Source organism: Rhyacophila brunnea, unplaced genomic scaffold (genome assembly GCF_057557595.1).
Source record: "Rhyacophila brunnea isolate RB1 unplaced genomic scaffold, BYU_Rbru_1.0 scaffold_4, whole genome shotgun sequence".
In the NCBI taxonomy this organism is placed as follows: domain Eukaryota; kingdom Metazoa; phylum Arthropoda; class Insecta; order Trichoptera; family Rhyacophilidae; genus Rhyacophila; species Rhyacophila brunnea.
Window position 1 is genome coordinate 47,531,434 of NW_028233068.1, and position 17,248 is coordinate 47,548,681.

The 17,248-nt window shown below is 34.3% G+C and overlaps 1 protein-coding gene across 1 annotated transcript in view; it reads left to right on the plus strand.

Annotated features, from left to right (window-relative positions):
• The window catches only part of pan (transcription factor pangolin), a 377,320-nt gene that overhangs the window by 146,795 nt on the left and 213,277 nt on the right, over positions 1-17,248 (plus strand). Inside the window, exon 4 of the mRNA XM_085953736.1 lies at positions 11,759-11,822. Coding sequence (XP_085809862.1) covers positions 11,759-11,822 — 64 coding nt within the window. The remainder of the gene's footprint in view (positions 1-11,758; positions 11,823-17,248) is intronic.

Below are 17,248 nucleotides of genomic sequence, written 5' to 3' on the forward strand. Positions count from 1 at the left end.
TATGGTAAAAAGTTTGAATGGATTTCAATTAAAACTCAAGTTATTCCTTCGACAAATATCGAATGACAACGTGGACAACTTATAAATATACCAGAATATAAATTTGAAGAATATGGTAAAATTATTAAAGCCCTGAATGACGATTTTTCACAATGATTTGGCGACATCCGAAAAATTGAGACAAGTTTAGCAATAGTACGCGATCCATTTTCAACAGATGTTGATAGTATACCGACAGAGCTACAACTTGAGATTACTGATCTGCAGTGTGACACTGATTTAAGAGAATTGCATCGTCGTGAAGAAATCTACAAATTTTACAATGCCCTTAATTGAGACAAATTCGACCAACTTAAAGATTATGAAAGAAAAATGTTCGTTATTTTTGGATCAACCTATATATGTGAACAAACATTTTCGATCATGAACCTCAATAAAAATTCTTTACGATCAAATATCTCCGATGCCCATTTACAAGCAGTTTTGAGAATATCAACTACAAAATTAACACCTGAATTTAAAAAAAAATGTACAACAGTTTCATTCTTCTCATTAATTTTTTTGTAACGTTTATTTTTCGTGATAATAAATAGTGTATATCTAAAAATGGTATTTTACTTGCGGCCCGCCGCTCATTTTGATATCTTGAATTTGGCCCTCCATCCAAAAAGTTTGCCCCCCTCTGTTATATATCAATGTTTTCAATATGGTTTCCCTTTGGGTGTCGTTGTAAGAAAGTACAATTCTCAACTTTGGAGAAAAATCGGCTAAACTTAAAAACGTTGAAGAATAGGCTATTTTCAATATTTATGTCTGTATCGTGCGATAAAGTTTATGACATTCGGGGGCTTTGTATTTCTTGCATTTGATGGCCTGTAGTCATTAAGTCATGAATTTAAATCTGACTTTGAGTCTTGCGTCTATGGCGGCTGACGTTAGCATTTTTTTTTATCTTGGGGAGAATTTACATTTGGTTTTTGTACTATTTTATTAATGTAGGTGAAGAATGTTTATATTATTATCTATCATTTAAGTGTGATCAATAGCATCCATCCAGCATTGGGATTTTATTTGAACTTTCAACACAGCATGTTACGGTCAGTTTCCTGTTGAAACAGATTGTACCTGCTCGATTGGTAAATATAATGTTATGTACCTACTTCTATTACTTATATATAGGTATTATGTGTACCAAATTATTTTTTTCCTTTCGGCGCAAATATAACAGCGAAGTTGTCACGATAAAATAGGTGAGACCTAATTACACCGGCAGATTCGCAGACCCAACCAGATTCTACGATCGTCGACTTTAAACATACCAATTGCACGGAACGATTCAGCTAGGTACCAACTTTACCTTGTTGACGCTTGATTTCACTAGTTCATAATATACGCTCAGTTGCTAGTGTTATCAATAATTATTATAAGTACACCAAATATAATATCGGCCAACTTGGTGGAAACAGTGAACAGTCAGTCTTCCCTCATATGTTGTTATTTTAATGCCAATGGAAACTATTTGAGATGACATTATTTATACAAGTATCGAGTTGCTGAAAGTATTTACTAGGATATTTTTTTTAGGCAGTCTTCATTATGTAAACGTCAGATTTGTGTTTTGTCAAACTCATGACAGAACACGCCACGTACGGTCATACTTGAAAGATCAAATATAATTCGGATATTTTCGTGAGTTCTCGGTAATCTTCGGCACGATCGTCGGGCGAATCGTGCTCAAAAATAGGAATTATCTTCAATTCGGCCACTACTCCAGGGAACGACTCATAGTGTCTTTTCACGATCTGTGGCGATCGTGGCAGACGGTCGGCCCGAGAATCTGCCAATGTAATTTGAGCTTTACGGGAAATTAGGAACTGATTCGCAGTGAATGTATTGTATTATAATTTAATAATGAACCAGCTCAACAAAAAAGTCGTATACTCGTATGGTATGGTCAAACACGTCTCCACTATTATCTTTTATTTATTAGTCCATTACAAATTCAAATACCGTTAACTGTCTGGGCGTAAAAACAGTAGTCGGTCTATAAAATCTAATTCATTGCCTCAGTTGGTTTAATATGTCACATTTGCTATGGAGTGTCTCAAATTATCACGCGTAAACACGCACGCACCGGCCGGCGCTTCTCCTCACGCACGGAGTCAGTTCCAAGAGCCACTGCCCGGAGGAAGGAGTCGACACGTCATTTTGATATCGAAATGGGGTGGTCATAATTCAAGGTAGCCCAGAATAGTGAGCGTAAATATTAGGTGTGAAGTGTAATAGGAATGCTTGGAATGAATAGATAGCATACCAATTGGGGAATAAACAATTTCCTGTTATATATATTTTTGGAAAGGATACTAAACTTGTGTTGGGCAGTTTAAAGGGGCATAACAGGGGTTTAACAGTTGAACGCCGATGTGATTCTAGTAGTTGACTGTAGTGTGCTTAGTAATATAAGTTAAACAATGACTAACACCCAGGCTTTAGGAAAGTCACATACAAATACGGTGACCTCGCCGGGATCGAAACCGGAGCCCCATGGTGAAAGGTCAGCGCCGTACACCCTGGACTACGAGTTGGAGTGACCAGGTAAAGGAATTCACTGGGAAATCCATACTACCGTCACAAGAAGTGAACAGGATGAGAAAATGTGAAGAAAGCTGATCATGTATTTATTTACAGAGTGACTACGAGGGTGGAGACGAGGAAGGATATATATCCTTACTACAAAAAGAAATACTGGATGGCAGTGCCACCTGTCATCATTCCTGGAGTGACTTAGTTCTCCAAGATAACTAATTTTAATGTCGTTTAATAGTTTCTACATACCTACTCGATAATAACTGCACTGTATGCATCTATTTTGAGAGTATTCTATTATTAAGTTTTCTTCCACGACACGATTAAAATATACGTTTCCTTTATTATTTTTTTTTCAAATTGCACCGTGCGCTCAAAATAATAATGACTGAAAATGCCGAAAGGCGATGCAGGGTAGTGACTCGTGAGAAAAATCGATATGGTTGCTTAGTACGTATCATTCAAGGGTTTAGATAAGCATAATACATTAAGATAAATACAATTATTATATATTATACTCCACTGGACACGTTCCTCTACCTTTTCCAAGTGTGTAAGTGCGGGAGTAAGTAGATACTAGATAGTGATATTCATTATTTGCATAGTACCTACCTATGTAGAAGTAGATGCTTGGAAGTGGTTAGTAAGTCTACTTGTTTAAACTATGCTCCTTTCCTCCTACACAAATATGCATAGACCCGTTTCTTTTATCTGCTGCATTTTTTGTTAACTCTTTTGATGCTGGATGCTTGCCTGTACGCCGTTGTAGTTTGTATTAATTCGTCAGGATAACTAAATTTAATATAATAATTATGTAGACGCTACTGATAAAATAATATGTCAGTAATAACTGTCCACTAAAATGGCGTAATCGTAACCATTCCCATAATATGCACTGAATTGTGACGAAAGTTAAATAATATTTTGTATGTAGTATTTGTTTATTATGGTAATCGTCGAGATGCCCTGTATGATTAGTCCTGCTATGGTTACGAAACGTCGTATCTGAAGCATCATAACAATAATTATTGGTAATTCGATAAATTGTTTACACATTGAAGAATTACCGAAATTGATGTAGAAGAAAATGGATATATTTTAAATAGATACGTACAATACGTGTAGGTACGCTAACTTATGTTTCCCAAACTTACTTATGGAAAAAAGTACATCGCATAGCCTTTGGCGCGAACATTGCCACGCGCTCATACCGCCTCTATGTACGTAATGTAATGCCAAAGCCTACTACTTATCAGAGAGCAAGGATGTGCTGTACTAGATTTCGATTAGTAGGGCTTAGAGCTGTAGTTTGTATGTGCACCGTTGTCGCCGTTGTCGGTCGCGGTCACCAAAAGCTATATATATATATATGTAGGTGCTAAAATTGCCTCATTTCTTTCTGATAAGAGAGTAGGGAAACTGGAGTATTTAGTATATTATTATTTTATATGGGGAAAGGTTGATCAGTAATATGATAGGTACATCGATGATCTCGCTTTTATGGAGATATCACGGTTAGTTACTACATTACAACATTCTCAACCACTTTCTGGTGTTTTACCACATTCAGCAACGGCGTTGTTAAAATCGTCTCTTTTTTTATCTGTCGTTGCGACATCAGAGCAACGCTGTTGCACTCTCTCAAGGCATCTTATCAGTTTGGCTTTCATACCGTTGTCAAATAATCCACGGCCACAACAAACACAAACACGTGGAGAGAATGCGCGCACACACCTTTAATGCATCATTGCCCTTTACGCCTCCTCACTTTTCGACGACAACCATAATAATTTCATTCCGGATATATTGAACGACTATTTTTCAATATTTATTTTATTAATAACTTTATCCACTATTGACTGTATGTTACTATTTTTGAATAATAAAATTTTACCCCCAATAACATCAGATAGTAAGTACCTACACAATTATAGCGCCTGTACACGTGCATGGACTTACTGGCAGCGATAGTGCGTATTTTAAACTATCGTGACAATAACGGTTGACACGTAAAAGTGCTGACTGTCTCTCCAATCTCATTCTTCAAGAGTAAGCGAGACGCGATGTTTTTATGGTGCTATTTGAGAGGTAGTGAAAATCGGTTAACCTCAAAATGAGTATAGTTCTTTTTTTGTCGGCAGTTTCGCCACTATCGTTCTACTGCGCAAGCACAGATCGAAAAAACATGAAAATTCACAAGCTTCCAATTTTTTTGATTCATGCATGCAAGCTTGCGACTGCATGATAGAGTATGTTTACATACCTACATTTTCTTGTTATGATCGCGATGATACTTACTGTCAACAGTAAATCCATGCAAGTGTAAACGGGGTATTATTGTAAATTACAAGATTGTTTTGAGTTTAAACAAAATATACACTCATTAAACACGACGCCGTTGAGCGTGATAATTGAGCTGCTTTCACATAATAGTGGTCTACCTACGCTTTTGTGGTTATCATTGTCCAGGGAAAATTCCGTCCACAATATTCATTTAATTGTCTTATCACGATTTATTTATTGTCCTCCAATTATACGGTATGATTTGTTTGTGTGATTAATTTGTAATAATGCGCCAATTACATTGAGCTACTTTACGAGCTGTTTGTTGGCGAATTAAAAAGCGGGCGATTCAGCTACTGTGATTGTGATGATGACACACAAAACTTTCCATTCGCTGAGAAGCCAGCAAGCTAGCGACTATTTTGCAGAACGTAATTCGTTTTTTACCGGGAGGGCTCTACTGCGCAGACGCAGTAGGCCCACACGCCGGCGTGTATCGTGTAAAGTTGACCGGCTTTCAACTTTTCTCGGTAGATTGTTTACAATCTGGTTGTTAGCTTGTTCGATGATGACACTGGGCGACTTTACAGGCAGATTGTAAATTCGCCAACAAGTAGTTCGTAAAGTAGCTCAATGTAATTGACGCATAAATAAGTAATAGCTAACTAGGTACTCACTAAAAGTCGTTACTAAAATGTGGGTAAGGGTAATGGTAGGTAACACAAGTAACTGCGTTTCACACATGCAATAATATTTACCTGCTGCCAGTCACACTAAATTCTGTACACGAGAGTCGGTGTACAATGTACGAACATCATCGTATTCGTATAGGTATCAAATAAGAACACTTTCGGATTTTTCAACAGCATGATGCCTACTGATGGCTACTTTCGGCTTTGTGGTTTTAGGAATGTCAGGTTTCTGCTATGACGTACAATCTATAATTCACTCATTTTCTTTCGTACACATGGCACATACAACACGATTTTAAAGTCAACTAATTGTATTGGGTAAATTAAAATAAAAATGTAAATTACCATGTTCATAAGCGGAGCGTATAGATATATACCACCCCCCCCTTCTGGAGGGGTTTTATTAACAGGCTTTATACGGATGTTAGCCATTCGCCTAATCCTAACTTATTTGCATTCATTGAACTAAGAATACAAACTGCGGATGGCGCTGGTTATTTAAAAAAAAAACAATTAAACTCTGCCTAAACCAAACCATAATAGTTTAGTTATGCTATAGCACACATAGTGCACACTTTTTAGTCGTACTTTAATTTGTTTTGTTGAATTAAGAATACATATTACAGATAGTGTTTGTTTTTTTATTGAATTCGTGAAGCCCTGCCTAAACCGAACCGCAATAGAAGAAAAATATTCTTCTATCTACCAAACACCTAAGATAATGTATGGTTAATGGCATAATATTTTTTGACTCTTACTTGGTTTACACAAAGTTTAATAATTGGATTTTAAAAACTAACCAAGACTATTTGCAAATTGTAGTCTTGGTTCAATGAAAACAAATATGTATGTACGACTGACAGAGCTTCGTGTGTACTATTTATGTCGGATATTAACAGCCTACTTCCACCCTTCGCCACCGATTAGTCTTTGCTCTGAATAAAACATAGATTACCGGTCGCATTCATAGTTTCAGGTATTGACGCTCTATCTCTATTCCACTGTGGGGTATGTACTTAGCTATATTGGAAAAAAAGATAAAGACGATGAACGTTGGTGTGTCGATAATTAAAATAGGTTTAATAATAATTATCTGCTGTTTTCCCCAATTTGGTCAATAAGTTTATCCATGATAAATTCATTTGATTCTTTCCAACTTCTTATAAAAGACCTGCGCTAACGAAAACCAATCAATTAGCGCTAATGCGAGGAGTTACACGCGATGCTGAGTTTCTTCAAGGAGCTTTTCTTTGGCGTAATCCGATAACGGCACACCCTCCCCTCCCCGACCCGCAACACTTCGTCGATCGCCAATATCGTCAACCTGTTGACAAAAACAGACATTCGCAAACTTTTGTATACTATTTCGTTAACATGTTTTTCAAAACATCGTGTGGTAAGGAAGTATCCAAGGAAAATTGATTTTGAACATACGTAACTTGTAAACACCTCAGATATATACTCACTACCAGATATATAGGTATACCCAAATACCCTCAGATATACCCACTAGAAAAAAACATATTTGAAAAAAATAATTTGGATTAACCAATTATTCTACGAGCCTCCTATCTAATGACGACAATTTGAACTAGTAGGTCATACATGAAAATGCTTATCAAATTGCGCTATATTGACTATCGGTTTTTCTAGTGGGTATACATATATCTGAGGTGTTTTCAAGTTATATAATATGTATGTTCAATATATTATGGAATGTTACAATTCTCAAAATTTTGTGAATTATTCATTGAGTATAAGAAATGGCTTAAGTATTAAAATTGATTTTGTTGACATAATATACAAATAAATAACATAAGAAAATTAATAACAAGTATGTACCTACCGTACCTACCTATAATATTAATGCTTCGTTTACGCCTGAGAGTCTAAATTTTAACAGTAAAGGGATTTCGTTGTTAATTCTGCAATAAGTACCCCTATACAATGTGTCCAAAACCACATTGTTCAAATAGGCACAGGGTTAAATTAAACCTCCACCCAGTTAAATTCGCCGCTGTGCAACACAGTTGAGTGTGGATAAAAAAAACTGTTTTCGCTCCTGAGTGGAGTTTACGTGCTTCCATAGAGTTATTAACAGGTTGTGGTTAGCGTTGGCCATTCGTCCAACTGATTAGATAGATACAGGCTCTGGATAAAATGTGTAGTGAAAAGATTTTTCTGGACGCGGAATCTATCCCATGCCCATGACACACAGACTTAAAAAAACCATGTCAGATCATATTATAGGCGTCTAAGCGGATTTTGGTAACTTGCTCAACTTGTTGGGTCCAAGCACACATGGAAAAACAACATGTGAACTCGTTACCCACGATAGTATAGGTCTGACGCCTTTCGGACGCTTAACCGCTCGGCCATCGTGATAACTACGTAATTATAAAACTATTATTTAGAAAATAAAAAACAGTTTTAATTGAAATAATGAAAATTGACGATTAACAATGTATATAATATATAAGTATATAATATATTCCCAAATATGTGAAATATATTGATGGTTACTGTCAGGATTGCAAATTAAGTTTTATTTTTTTTTGAACAGTTAAATGATTCCAATCAGTAGATTTTAAATACGATGAAAAAATGTCACCCCTGTGATTAAAATAACTTAAAATCACTAAAAGATGAACATCTCAGGTTTAATTGTTTACTTAATGACGATATTAAACTAACTGTTATTATTTTTGTATAAACAAGATATAGGTATCTTATTGATAATATCTAATCTTAATGATTGGCACAATTCCTTCAACGGCACTAATTTCAGACAGGTTATGATAAATTCGGAGCTAAAGTAAAATATGCACCTGGAGAATTCGTAGATACATTAATAATGCGTGCATCGTGTTTCAACACTCGTGAGCAACATTCGGTCACATCCTCGTTGATAACTCAGAAATGGAACGTCATCTGTCGGAGATTGTCGTGATCCAGCCATCCTCATATAGGACTGATGTATACATTTGATAATATTATACGAATATGTAACGCTAAACACCATAACAACAGTGTACCTAATATAAACCCAATAAACCTTTTTGAGTTACCGACACACAAAAATTGTTTTTTTTTTTGATTTTGTAATAACACATTTGCACACATTCTTATAGTTTTAAACACTAATCTGACTAGATTTATCGCCTGAAGGCCCTGAAGGCAGACTGGCAGATGTATTCATTTAATTTTTCATTAATATTGAAACCATTTCAGTATTTTCCACCTTCTACGCACATTTTATGTAGTATTTATCGGCTAGTTTTCTTGTAAAAAAAGTTTAGAATCTGTAGATAGAATAAATACAATACCTCGTTGTTTGATTTGCCCATTCGAGCCTAAGTCCCCAATCCTCGGAATTTGACCATGCCAACATTGCCCTCCTGATCATGTCCACCACAAATAAAAACAAATAACCCTCTATGCTGAATTTTCTGCAAAAGTATTTATTTCATCGGTATAATATTTTTTGCTCATCTTCTGGGCTTCTCGTTGAGTTCTAAGTTGATGACGACCCCCTATGCAAATATCTAAAATGCAGTTATGCAGTTCGTTCCAAAGTTTTGCATTTATTTATCATTAAACATTCAAATCTTCAGTAGATCGAATTTTCTCTGACCTAGTTTTATTTATGATCTTTAAACAGCTTAAACTCCTAAACTTTCATATATTGCTCTCAATGTTTATAATATATAAACTTATTATTATAATAAACATATTATAATTTTATTTTAACTATGGTATAGGTAAACATTCAGGGTTACCTTTTTGTTTTTGCTGTCTTCATTCAACATGTCACATTCAACAACATCAATCTCGGATCACTATCATCCTCTTTGCTAATTGGATATTGTTCCTGGGTACCGTAGGTATATCAAAACTGTGTAAACTACTTTATTATTTAATTTTTGCATTCTAAATTAATTAAATTTGTGATAAACTTACTCACGTTGTTTGATTTATGGCAATGTGAAACTTAAAAATAAGAGTTATTTCATTGGTTTCGTCTCTTATTTTACCCTATAAAACAATAATTGTAATGCAGCTGAATAACTCTCGCTGACGACGGACTTTTAGACAGTTTTCTAAACAGTTTAATCTAGTAAATAACCAATTTTTGCCAAGATGTCGTTTTTCATTTATTTATAAATAATTATGTTATGTTGTATCGGTACGCTTGGTAGACCTTTCATATTATTGAACATGCATGTCGACCTGCTAATATTATTATTGGTAATGTTTTTAAAAATTTACATCAGTATTTTATTTATACTACCGTAGGGTTTTTTTAGTAGGGAACAGTTTTTTATAATATTGATATAATAGTAAGTAATTTCTTCTAGGTACCAATCGGTCGACATAATTCATCTTTGTAATAAATATTTAATTAATTTACACATCTATCAGTTTCAAACGTACAACCAAATTGAGTTAGGTACGTTGGTTGCTACGTATATCGTCGATGATCGATGGACTAATTTAAAACTTAAACGTGTTTACGGTAGAGAGATCGCGAGATATAGGTAAATTATTGAGAAGAAATATTTGTACATTAAGTGTACCTATGTATAAATAATCGGAATAATTTAAAAAAATAACACATCTCATATCATATGACGTCACAATTTTTCTTTTCATTTTTTGGAGATTCTTTTGGAAACCAGGGTCAAAGTGTTATTTAATAATGAATAATAATATTTTAACTCGAGGATAAAAAATATATTTTTGGTGACCTGTTGTAAAAATGACTCTTTACAAGCAACCATAATAATATTTATAGATACAGCATAGAATATAACTCCATTATAATGGTTTTGAATAAAGTTATTTTTGTACTACAGGTTACAAAAATAATTTGGTTTCAAAACCATGATATGAATTACTTAGAAAGGTAAACAAACGCTGAGACGATTTTGAGATGTGGTGTTGGAGGCGGATGCTGAATGTCTGGTGGATGGTTAAACGTATCAACAATTATATAATCAGCGAACCCCGGATTCGAGACAGGGTCTCATGGCTTTGCCTTCGCCGGACTTTAAATATTTTAGGTCATAGCCCGCAGGGAAGGTGACCAAAAACTCGTGATATTTGGCAGGTCGAAGGTCAGAGAGGACAGGACAGGGGAGATCCCTCCAGGTGGATGGACCAAATTAAAAATGTCACGGTTAGGGATATGGAGCCAAGTCCTCGAGAAGGTTGTCAGACGGCTAAATCATCCGGGTCACGATTTACTGTCAACGAAGACGTTTCTAATAAAATATTGAAATTTGATTTTTTGTTTGCACGACATTCAAAACCCTCCGTCAAAATGTAGTGTATTGAGGTATGGCCTATCGGAATTCTATTTATTAATCTGTTCTGTGCACACAGCAGTGGTAGTACTAAAGTAGCATACAATCGCGGTCTATTCCAACTTGCTTCTGCGACGACCAATTTAGTATGCGCTATTATGAATTATGTTGTTTATAATGTATTTTATCTTTTCTTCATCGCCACTCTCGCGATTGATGGTTGTGATCGTTCTGGAATGGGGAATTCTGGATCAGCTCTCTCCAAACTTACCTATCATCTGCAAGTCTATTGTTTTTTTTTTATCGAAATCTTTCACTTTGTCACTCCATCTCATCGTCGTTCATCCTCTGCACCTGTGAGGTATCTGCTTACAAACATTTAATATATAAATAAATCGATAAATAATTATACTATTTTATACAAATACTTACCTGCTGTAACGCCAGCAATCAAATAAAACCACCCTTGCAATCGAATGAATCTCAACAAATACTAAATACGTATATACTTACGTACATATTGTGTTACAAGGGTCAATAATACTCATGTCCAGCATAATCCCCTTTCCCCAAATCTTAGCGGTCCACTTTCCTTCGCTACTTCCCGACTATTTTTCTTGTTTCTTTCTTTATTTGTTTGATAGGGTGTCCTAATGACGTATGGCTTCGTGATTTAACATTTAAGACGTGATCTGATTCGATATTGGGGTACCCACCTATCTTCCCCTATATATAACCGATAACCCACTTGTTGATGCAATGATTGCTTATAAATGTAATCCGACATAATATGTCATATAATTAAGCTATATTATAGCTAATTACGACAATTACATAGATACAAATACTATCTTTTTAGTTGAAATTAATGATGTGTTTCTTCTTTTGCAGGAAAAATCTGGAGAACCCTACAGTAGTAAATTAACCACCAGAGCTGATCATAGTCCAGTTTTTGGTAAGCATATATATTTTATTTTCAAACCATAATTTCACCATGTAAGGCAGTGGTTCTTAACCTTTTAGAAGTCACGGTGCACTTTTGATCATAAGAAAAAAATGCGGTGCACCAAAATCAAATGGTCAGAAAACAAAGAAAAATATGCGGACTTAACTATTATTACAACTTAAACAGATTACATAACAGTCAAAGAAAAAAATATATTAAAGAAAAAATGCATACATATTATAAGGAAGAGCTTTAACTAATATTACCCCTAACAAAATGGAATTTATTTGATGTGAAAATCAATTAATGTAATACCTGAGCTTGTCGGATTTTGCAGATTTCAGAAATATTAGGTCGAATATTTGATATAGCTACCCTCAATTCTTCGTCTAAAGTCTCTCGTTTTTAGTATTAATATTAGCTATTGTTGAGAAACCGAGCTCACACAAATATGATGTTGAAAACTGTAACAAAATTTTAAGTGCCCTCAGGTAGAGAGTTGGATATTCGTCTTGGACAGAAATCCAAAATTCCACCATAGTTATTTCAGTTAATTCTTCTTCTTTTTGGTACGAAAATTCACAACTCGATGTATCAAGGGTCGCAGATGGATTTCGTATCCAGTCATAAAGTAATATATTTTCTTCCAATTAAGTTAAATGTTCTGTTATAGCGGAAATAATTCCTCAGCAATGTTTTCGTTAAGTGAAGGAAACATACATCTACTTTATTTTTCCCTATTCGATTTTTCCAAAGAGTTTTTTTTTCCGAAATCCTGTAAATTTGTTAGTAAATCAAAAACATCTGCTAAATATGCCATTTTAGCACACTAATCATCAGACCATACCTTCATTGTTCAATTCAGCAACCTTATTGACGCCGGTGACGAGGTTTCACTTGTTTAGCTTTCATGCTTAACAATCTTTTGAAGTAATCTTTACTTTGTGATGCAATATCGGCGTGCTTTGTATTGAAGTGGCGATTTTGTTATGATACATCGCGTTATTGGACAGTTTTTCTCCACATACAACACATAGTGGAATGTGATATCCTTCCTCATTGATGCTAGTAAAATCGAAACTTAAATATTCATCAGAATACTGTCGATTAATTTTTATTGTTTTACTGGGTATATTGTCCTCTGCATGAGACATATTATGTATAGCAACATCGTCATTACTTCTTCCCCTTTTACTCCCTGTGTCATGATTATTTTGGTCAATCAATCATCACATTAGATATTTCGTTGGCTTTCATAATTTCGAATGACTTTTTCGGTTTTCACTATTTCGCGGATTTTTCTGCTTTTATCATTTTTTTTGGCGGTGCACTTGCAACAAGCTAGCGGTGTACCAGTGCTCCGCGGTGCACCGGTTAAGAACCACTGATGTAAGGAATAGTCTTTTACCTTCAACAGAATTTACGAACACCATATTGTTCAAGTTTGATGTCCAATTAGGAAGGTTTCATATTTTTTGCCAATTTTTGTTTACTTACTTTTAATACTTTGTGTCAATCGTATAATAATTTTACAATGGTGCATGAAGAGGTTACATGTAAATTGTAATTGTATTTCACCGTAGCACAGTTTGCATATATATCAGCTAAAGTAGCGAGATGAAAAAAATAATTTGCATGAATTTTGCGAAAATTGGCACGGTTCATGCATGGCTTCCCGTAAACCGACTTGTACCATTTTATCTCAGTACTACACACTATACAGCCCAAAGAGGTTGGACGGTCTTTAATATACGACCATATATTTCCGATACAACTTTTCACGGTGAAATGTGATTCGACGAACTGTATACGTATAAATTTCCGAACACGGCATGAAGATGCCGATAGTCGGAAATCGGTCACTAACACGGTTTATATTGAATTGAATAGTTACTACGAAACTTGTATATGTTTTATAGGCATGTTGTAATAATATTATTAACAATTCCATTAGTCTCGCAGAAGAGACTATTAGTACAAATTTATCACGCGTCACATTATATCCAGCTTTTTTTACCCTTTTCAAAAAATGTTATTTGTCGGTTACGACATAATTTCTGTTTGTCGAACGATTTTCCTTTATAGATAATTCTCGTAGTCACTCGCGACCGCGGATTTGTGGAGAATTTTATCGAAATTTACATAATTTCGGTCATAAAAAGTAATGTTTTACAAATTGATAAAAAAACGTTTAAATATCCTCAAAACGAGATAACCGATAATAAAAAAGAATATAATCAACGGAATCACTCGTAAATATACCCAATAAACCGTCAAATGACATCACTAGAATAAAAAAAACCCGGATCATTTTTTTTGTTTTATCATAATCCCTACAACAAAATGTAAAAAATAACCATAAAATAACGCAAATCTTTGACATTTATGTCCACACACATTCTGACTTGTCAAAATCAACTTGTCGTACAGTTCGTCACCATCTTGTCAGATGTCAAAATTCTCTGTGAGTATCTCACTCATTTCCACAACAATCTTCTTAGTAATCCTTCAATAACAAAATACATAATTATTATTGCTATACCGTTATTTTAGTCAGTCACTAGCATGGAAATGTGGACAAAAATATAAATTTTGGCCACATGCCTACTTAAAGATACTTATATCTTTAAAATTTTTAATAGGAATCTCCTCCGGTGCCCGTTTTGGATTTTATATTGGCCATCTTGAATTGACTATAATATTATCAATGTCCCGATTTCTAAAGCACGGAAAATCACAATATTGGTATGTCAATATATTATATTTTAAGTGTGAGAATCCAAATAATTTTAAATGCCTCCGACGATCTATTTATCAATAAATGCTATTTTACTGGTGTACCTGTGTACATCATGACAATGACTACGTTTTATTAAAATTCGTGGACGTCCTCAGATGTAGGTCGTTCCCATCCCCTCTCTCCCCGCCTACCTTGTACACCAGTTCAGGCGACTCGCCGACTTCTTATCAATGTACTTCCGGCATCTGGTTATCATTTTCATTCAATCCATTGCGTCCGACCATCGTATTGATAGTATTCACACATTTTGCGCATGTCAGTGTTGCCATCTGTTTTGTGATAATTACAAAAAAAAATAAGTTGTAAAAAGAATAGTGAATATTTTTTGGTTTTCTTGATGTAAAATTACAGCATTCTTACTTGCACAAATTTAAATTGTATGATATTTTGTTTATAATAAATAAAATACAGTTGGCAACAATAAACACGATAATATTAGTGCTTTAAACTTGAAAGTTGATGTTTATTAATCGAGGAATCATTCATTGTGTCGAATTGTAACCAATCGCGATATCTTCAATGTTTATTAATCGAGGAATCATTCATTGTGTCGAATTGTAACCAATCGCGATATCTTCAATGTTTATTAAAGTAATCTCTGGGTTAAAAATTATATGCCTATCGAAACGGGCAGTTGCATAAATAGGAACTTGCAAAGTGAAAACTAAAAAAGATATGAGTGCCACGGTTTTCTTCCAACAGTAAATCGCCAGGCTATTTATTTGATATCATTTTGATTTATAAATGAAATCAGTAAAAAAATGTAACGTTGACAGTCAAAAAAATACACCAGATGGCAGAAAATAATTCAAATTTTATACAACTAACGTTTCAAAAAAATATGTCATTAATTATTAACATTTATTTTACAAGAACATTAATCGTTTCGTATTAAGTAAGTCAATTGAGTCGAAAATAAAACACGAGATTTAAAAAAATAGGTAAGCAATTTAGACATCCTTTTTTCCGTAATATTAATTTTATGTATGAAATACCCATGGGTACAAAAGATCAGCATGTAGATTTTCAAGTGAATCTGGTATACTTAATAATTATTCTAGCCTTGTGAGAAGCTTAAAGCTGTTTGCGGTGTCAAAAAACGCTAGATTTAACGCGATATGCAAATTTTGCAAGCTTCATGCTATTTCTTGACAAGAAAAAACGCTAACGTAGATTTAACAAAAATGTGTTTTCTTACTTCGTATTATAAAAATCAATCGCGACTCGTAAAAGATTGGGAACTCGAGCTATATACCATTTATACGCCGTTTGTAAAGTCGAAATAAATACAGTAAACCTTATAAATATTTATCTTAACTGTGTGTATGACGAATTGTGTGTATTGCAACTTCACCAGGCATCGAAGCATGAAACCCTGCCTCAAAATCTCCAACTGGCCATAAATAAATAAATAAGAACAAACAATAAAATTATAAAAATAACTGCTATCATAAATACACACATACAAGCATAAAATATAATACATAAACTTGCTCAACAACACAATATAACTTTTTAAAGATATTTTTTTTATTTCGTTTTGGAAATTTTTATGAGTCGCTTGTCAAAATTGAGGCAGGCTTTGTTCGTCCGTCATAAACTTTAAAGGAGAGTGGTAAAAAAGGTTCGGAAATATTTTCTACCTGGTCTTTGGGATTACAACTACGACTGTGGCTGGGGCGGGGTACTATTAGCAGGGTTGGGCCACCTGCCAATAGTTTTCCATTTAATTTAATTAACTGGGTCACTTTTCATCTAACTTTTTGGTCGAACTGCACTTTGGATACAGGATTCAATTGCAAAAGTTAAGTGTATATTTAAATTTATAATTTTGTACTATTCCACGTGAATCTTATGGATCTTTGGTTTCGACTTTCGGCATCTTCAAGTAGGCTGTAGGTAGAGAAAGGACAGATTCTTTTGGCATTGCTACGACGACGAAATCACTGGAAGAATGTTAGTGTCATTTGAAAGTAACGATATCAAGATCTAATTGTGTCTCCTACAATGCCAGAAGAATCTGACACCATTCTATTGTGTGTCCTTCGGTAAATATACAACTGTTACAGATCATCTTTTTTTACTTTTTATATTACAAAATTAACATAGTGTGTACGCAATGAATTTCTCAGCTTTGGGAGAATCGCAGTTTAGGATTTTTTACGTTACATGTACGTGTATACAAAATTATGGAATAAAGTGGATGTATGAGGTTGTTAGTTTGAAAGTCGATAATCTCCATTTTTACTGTTTTTTAATATTTGATGGATATATTCTTGATTCTGATTCTGTAAGTACTTTTCCATCGTATGTTTATTCAGAATATCAAATCCAGCTTCGGAGGTTGATTGCAATGTCACTTATATCAGCCGTCATTTTTATACTTTTTGACTAATTTTAATATTTTTTTTTCTATTAATTTTAATGAAGTGAAGTTAGTGGCATTTTATTTCGCTATTTGTTTACTAATTATGTTTACAATAAACATTAATTAATTCACTTCGCAGCACGAAGCTAAACGTTTGAAAAATATTATATATTCTAGGGAATCCAATCCCGAGCCAAAATTCTGATCCCGGGATTTCGGGATTACAATTTGACAATCCCGGGATTGGGATTTTTTTCCATTGTTAAT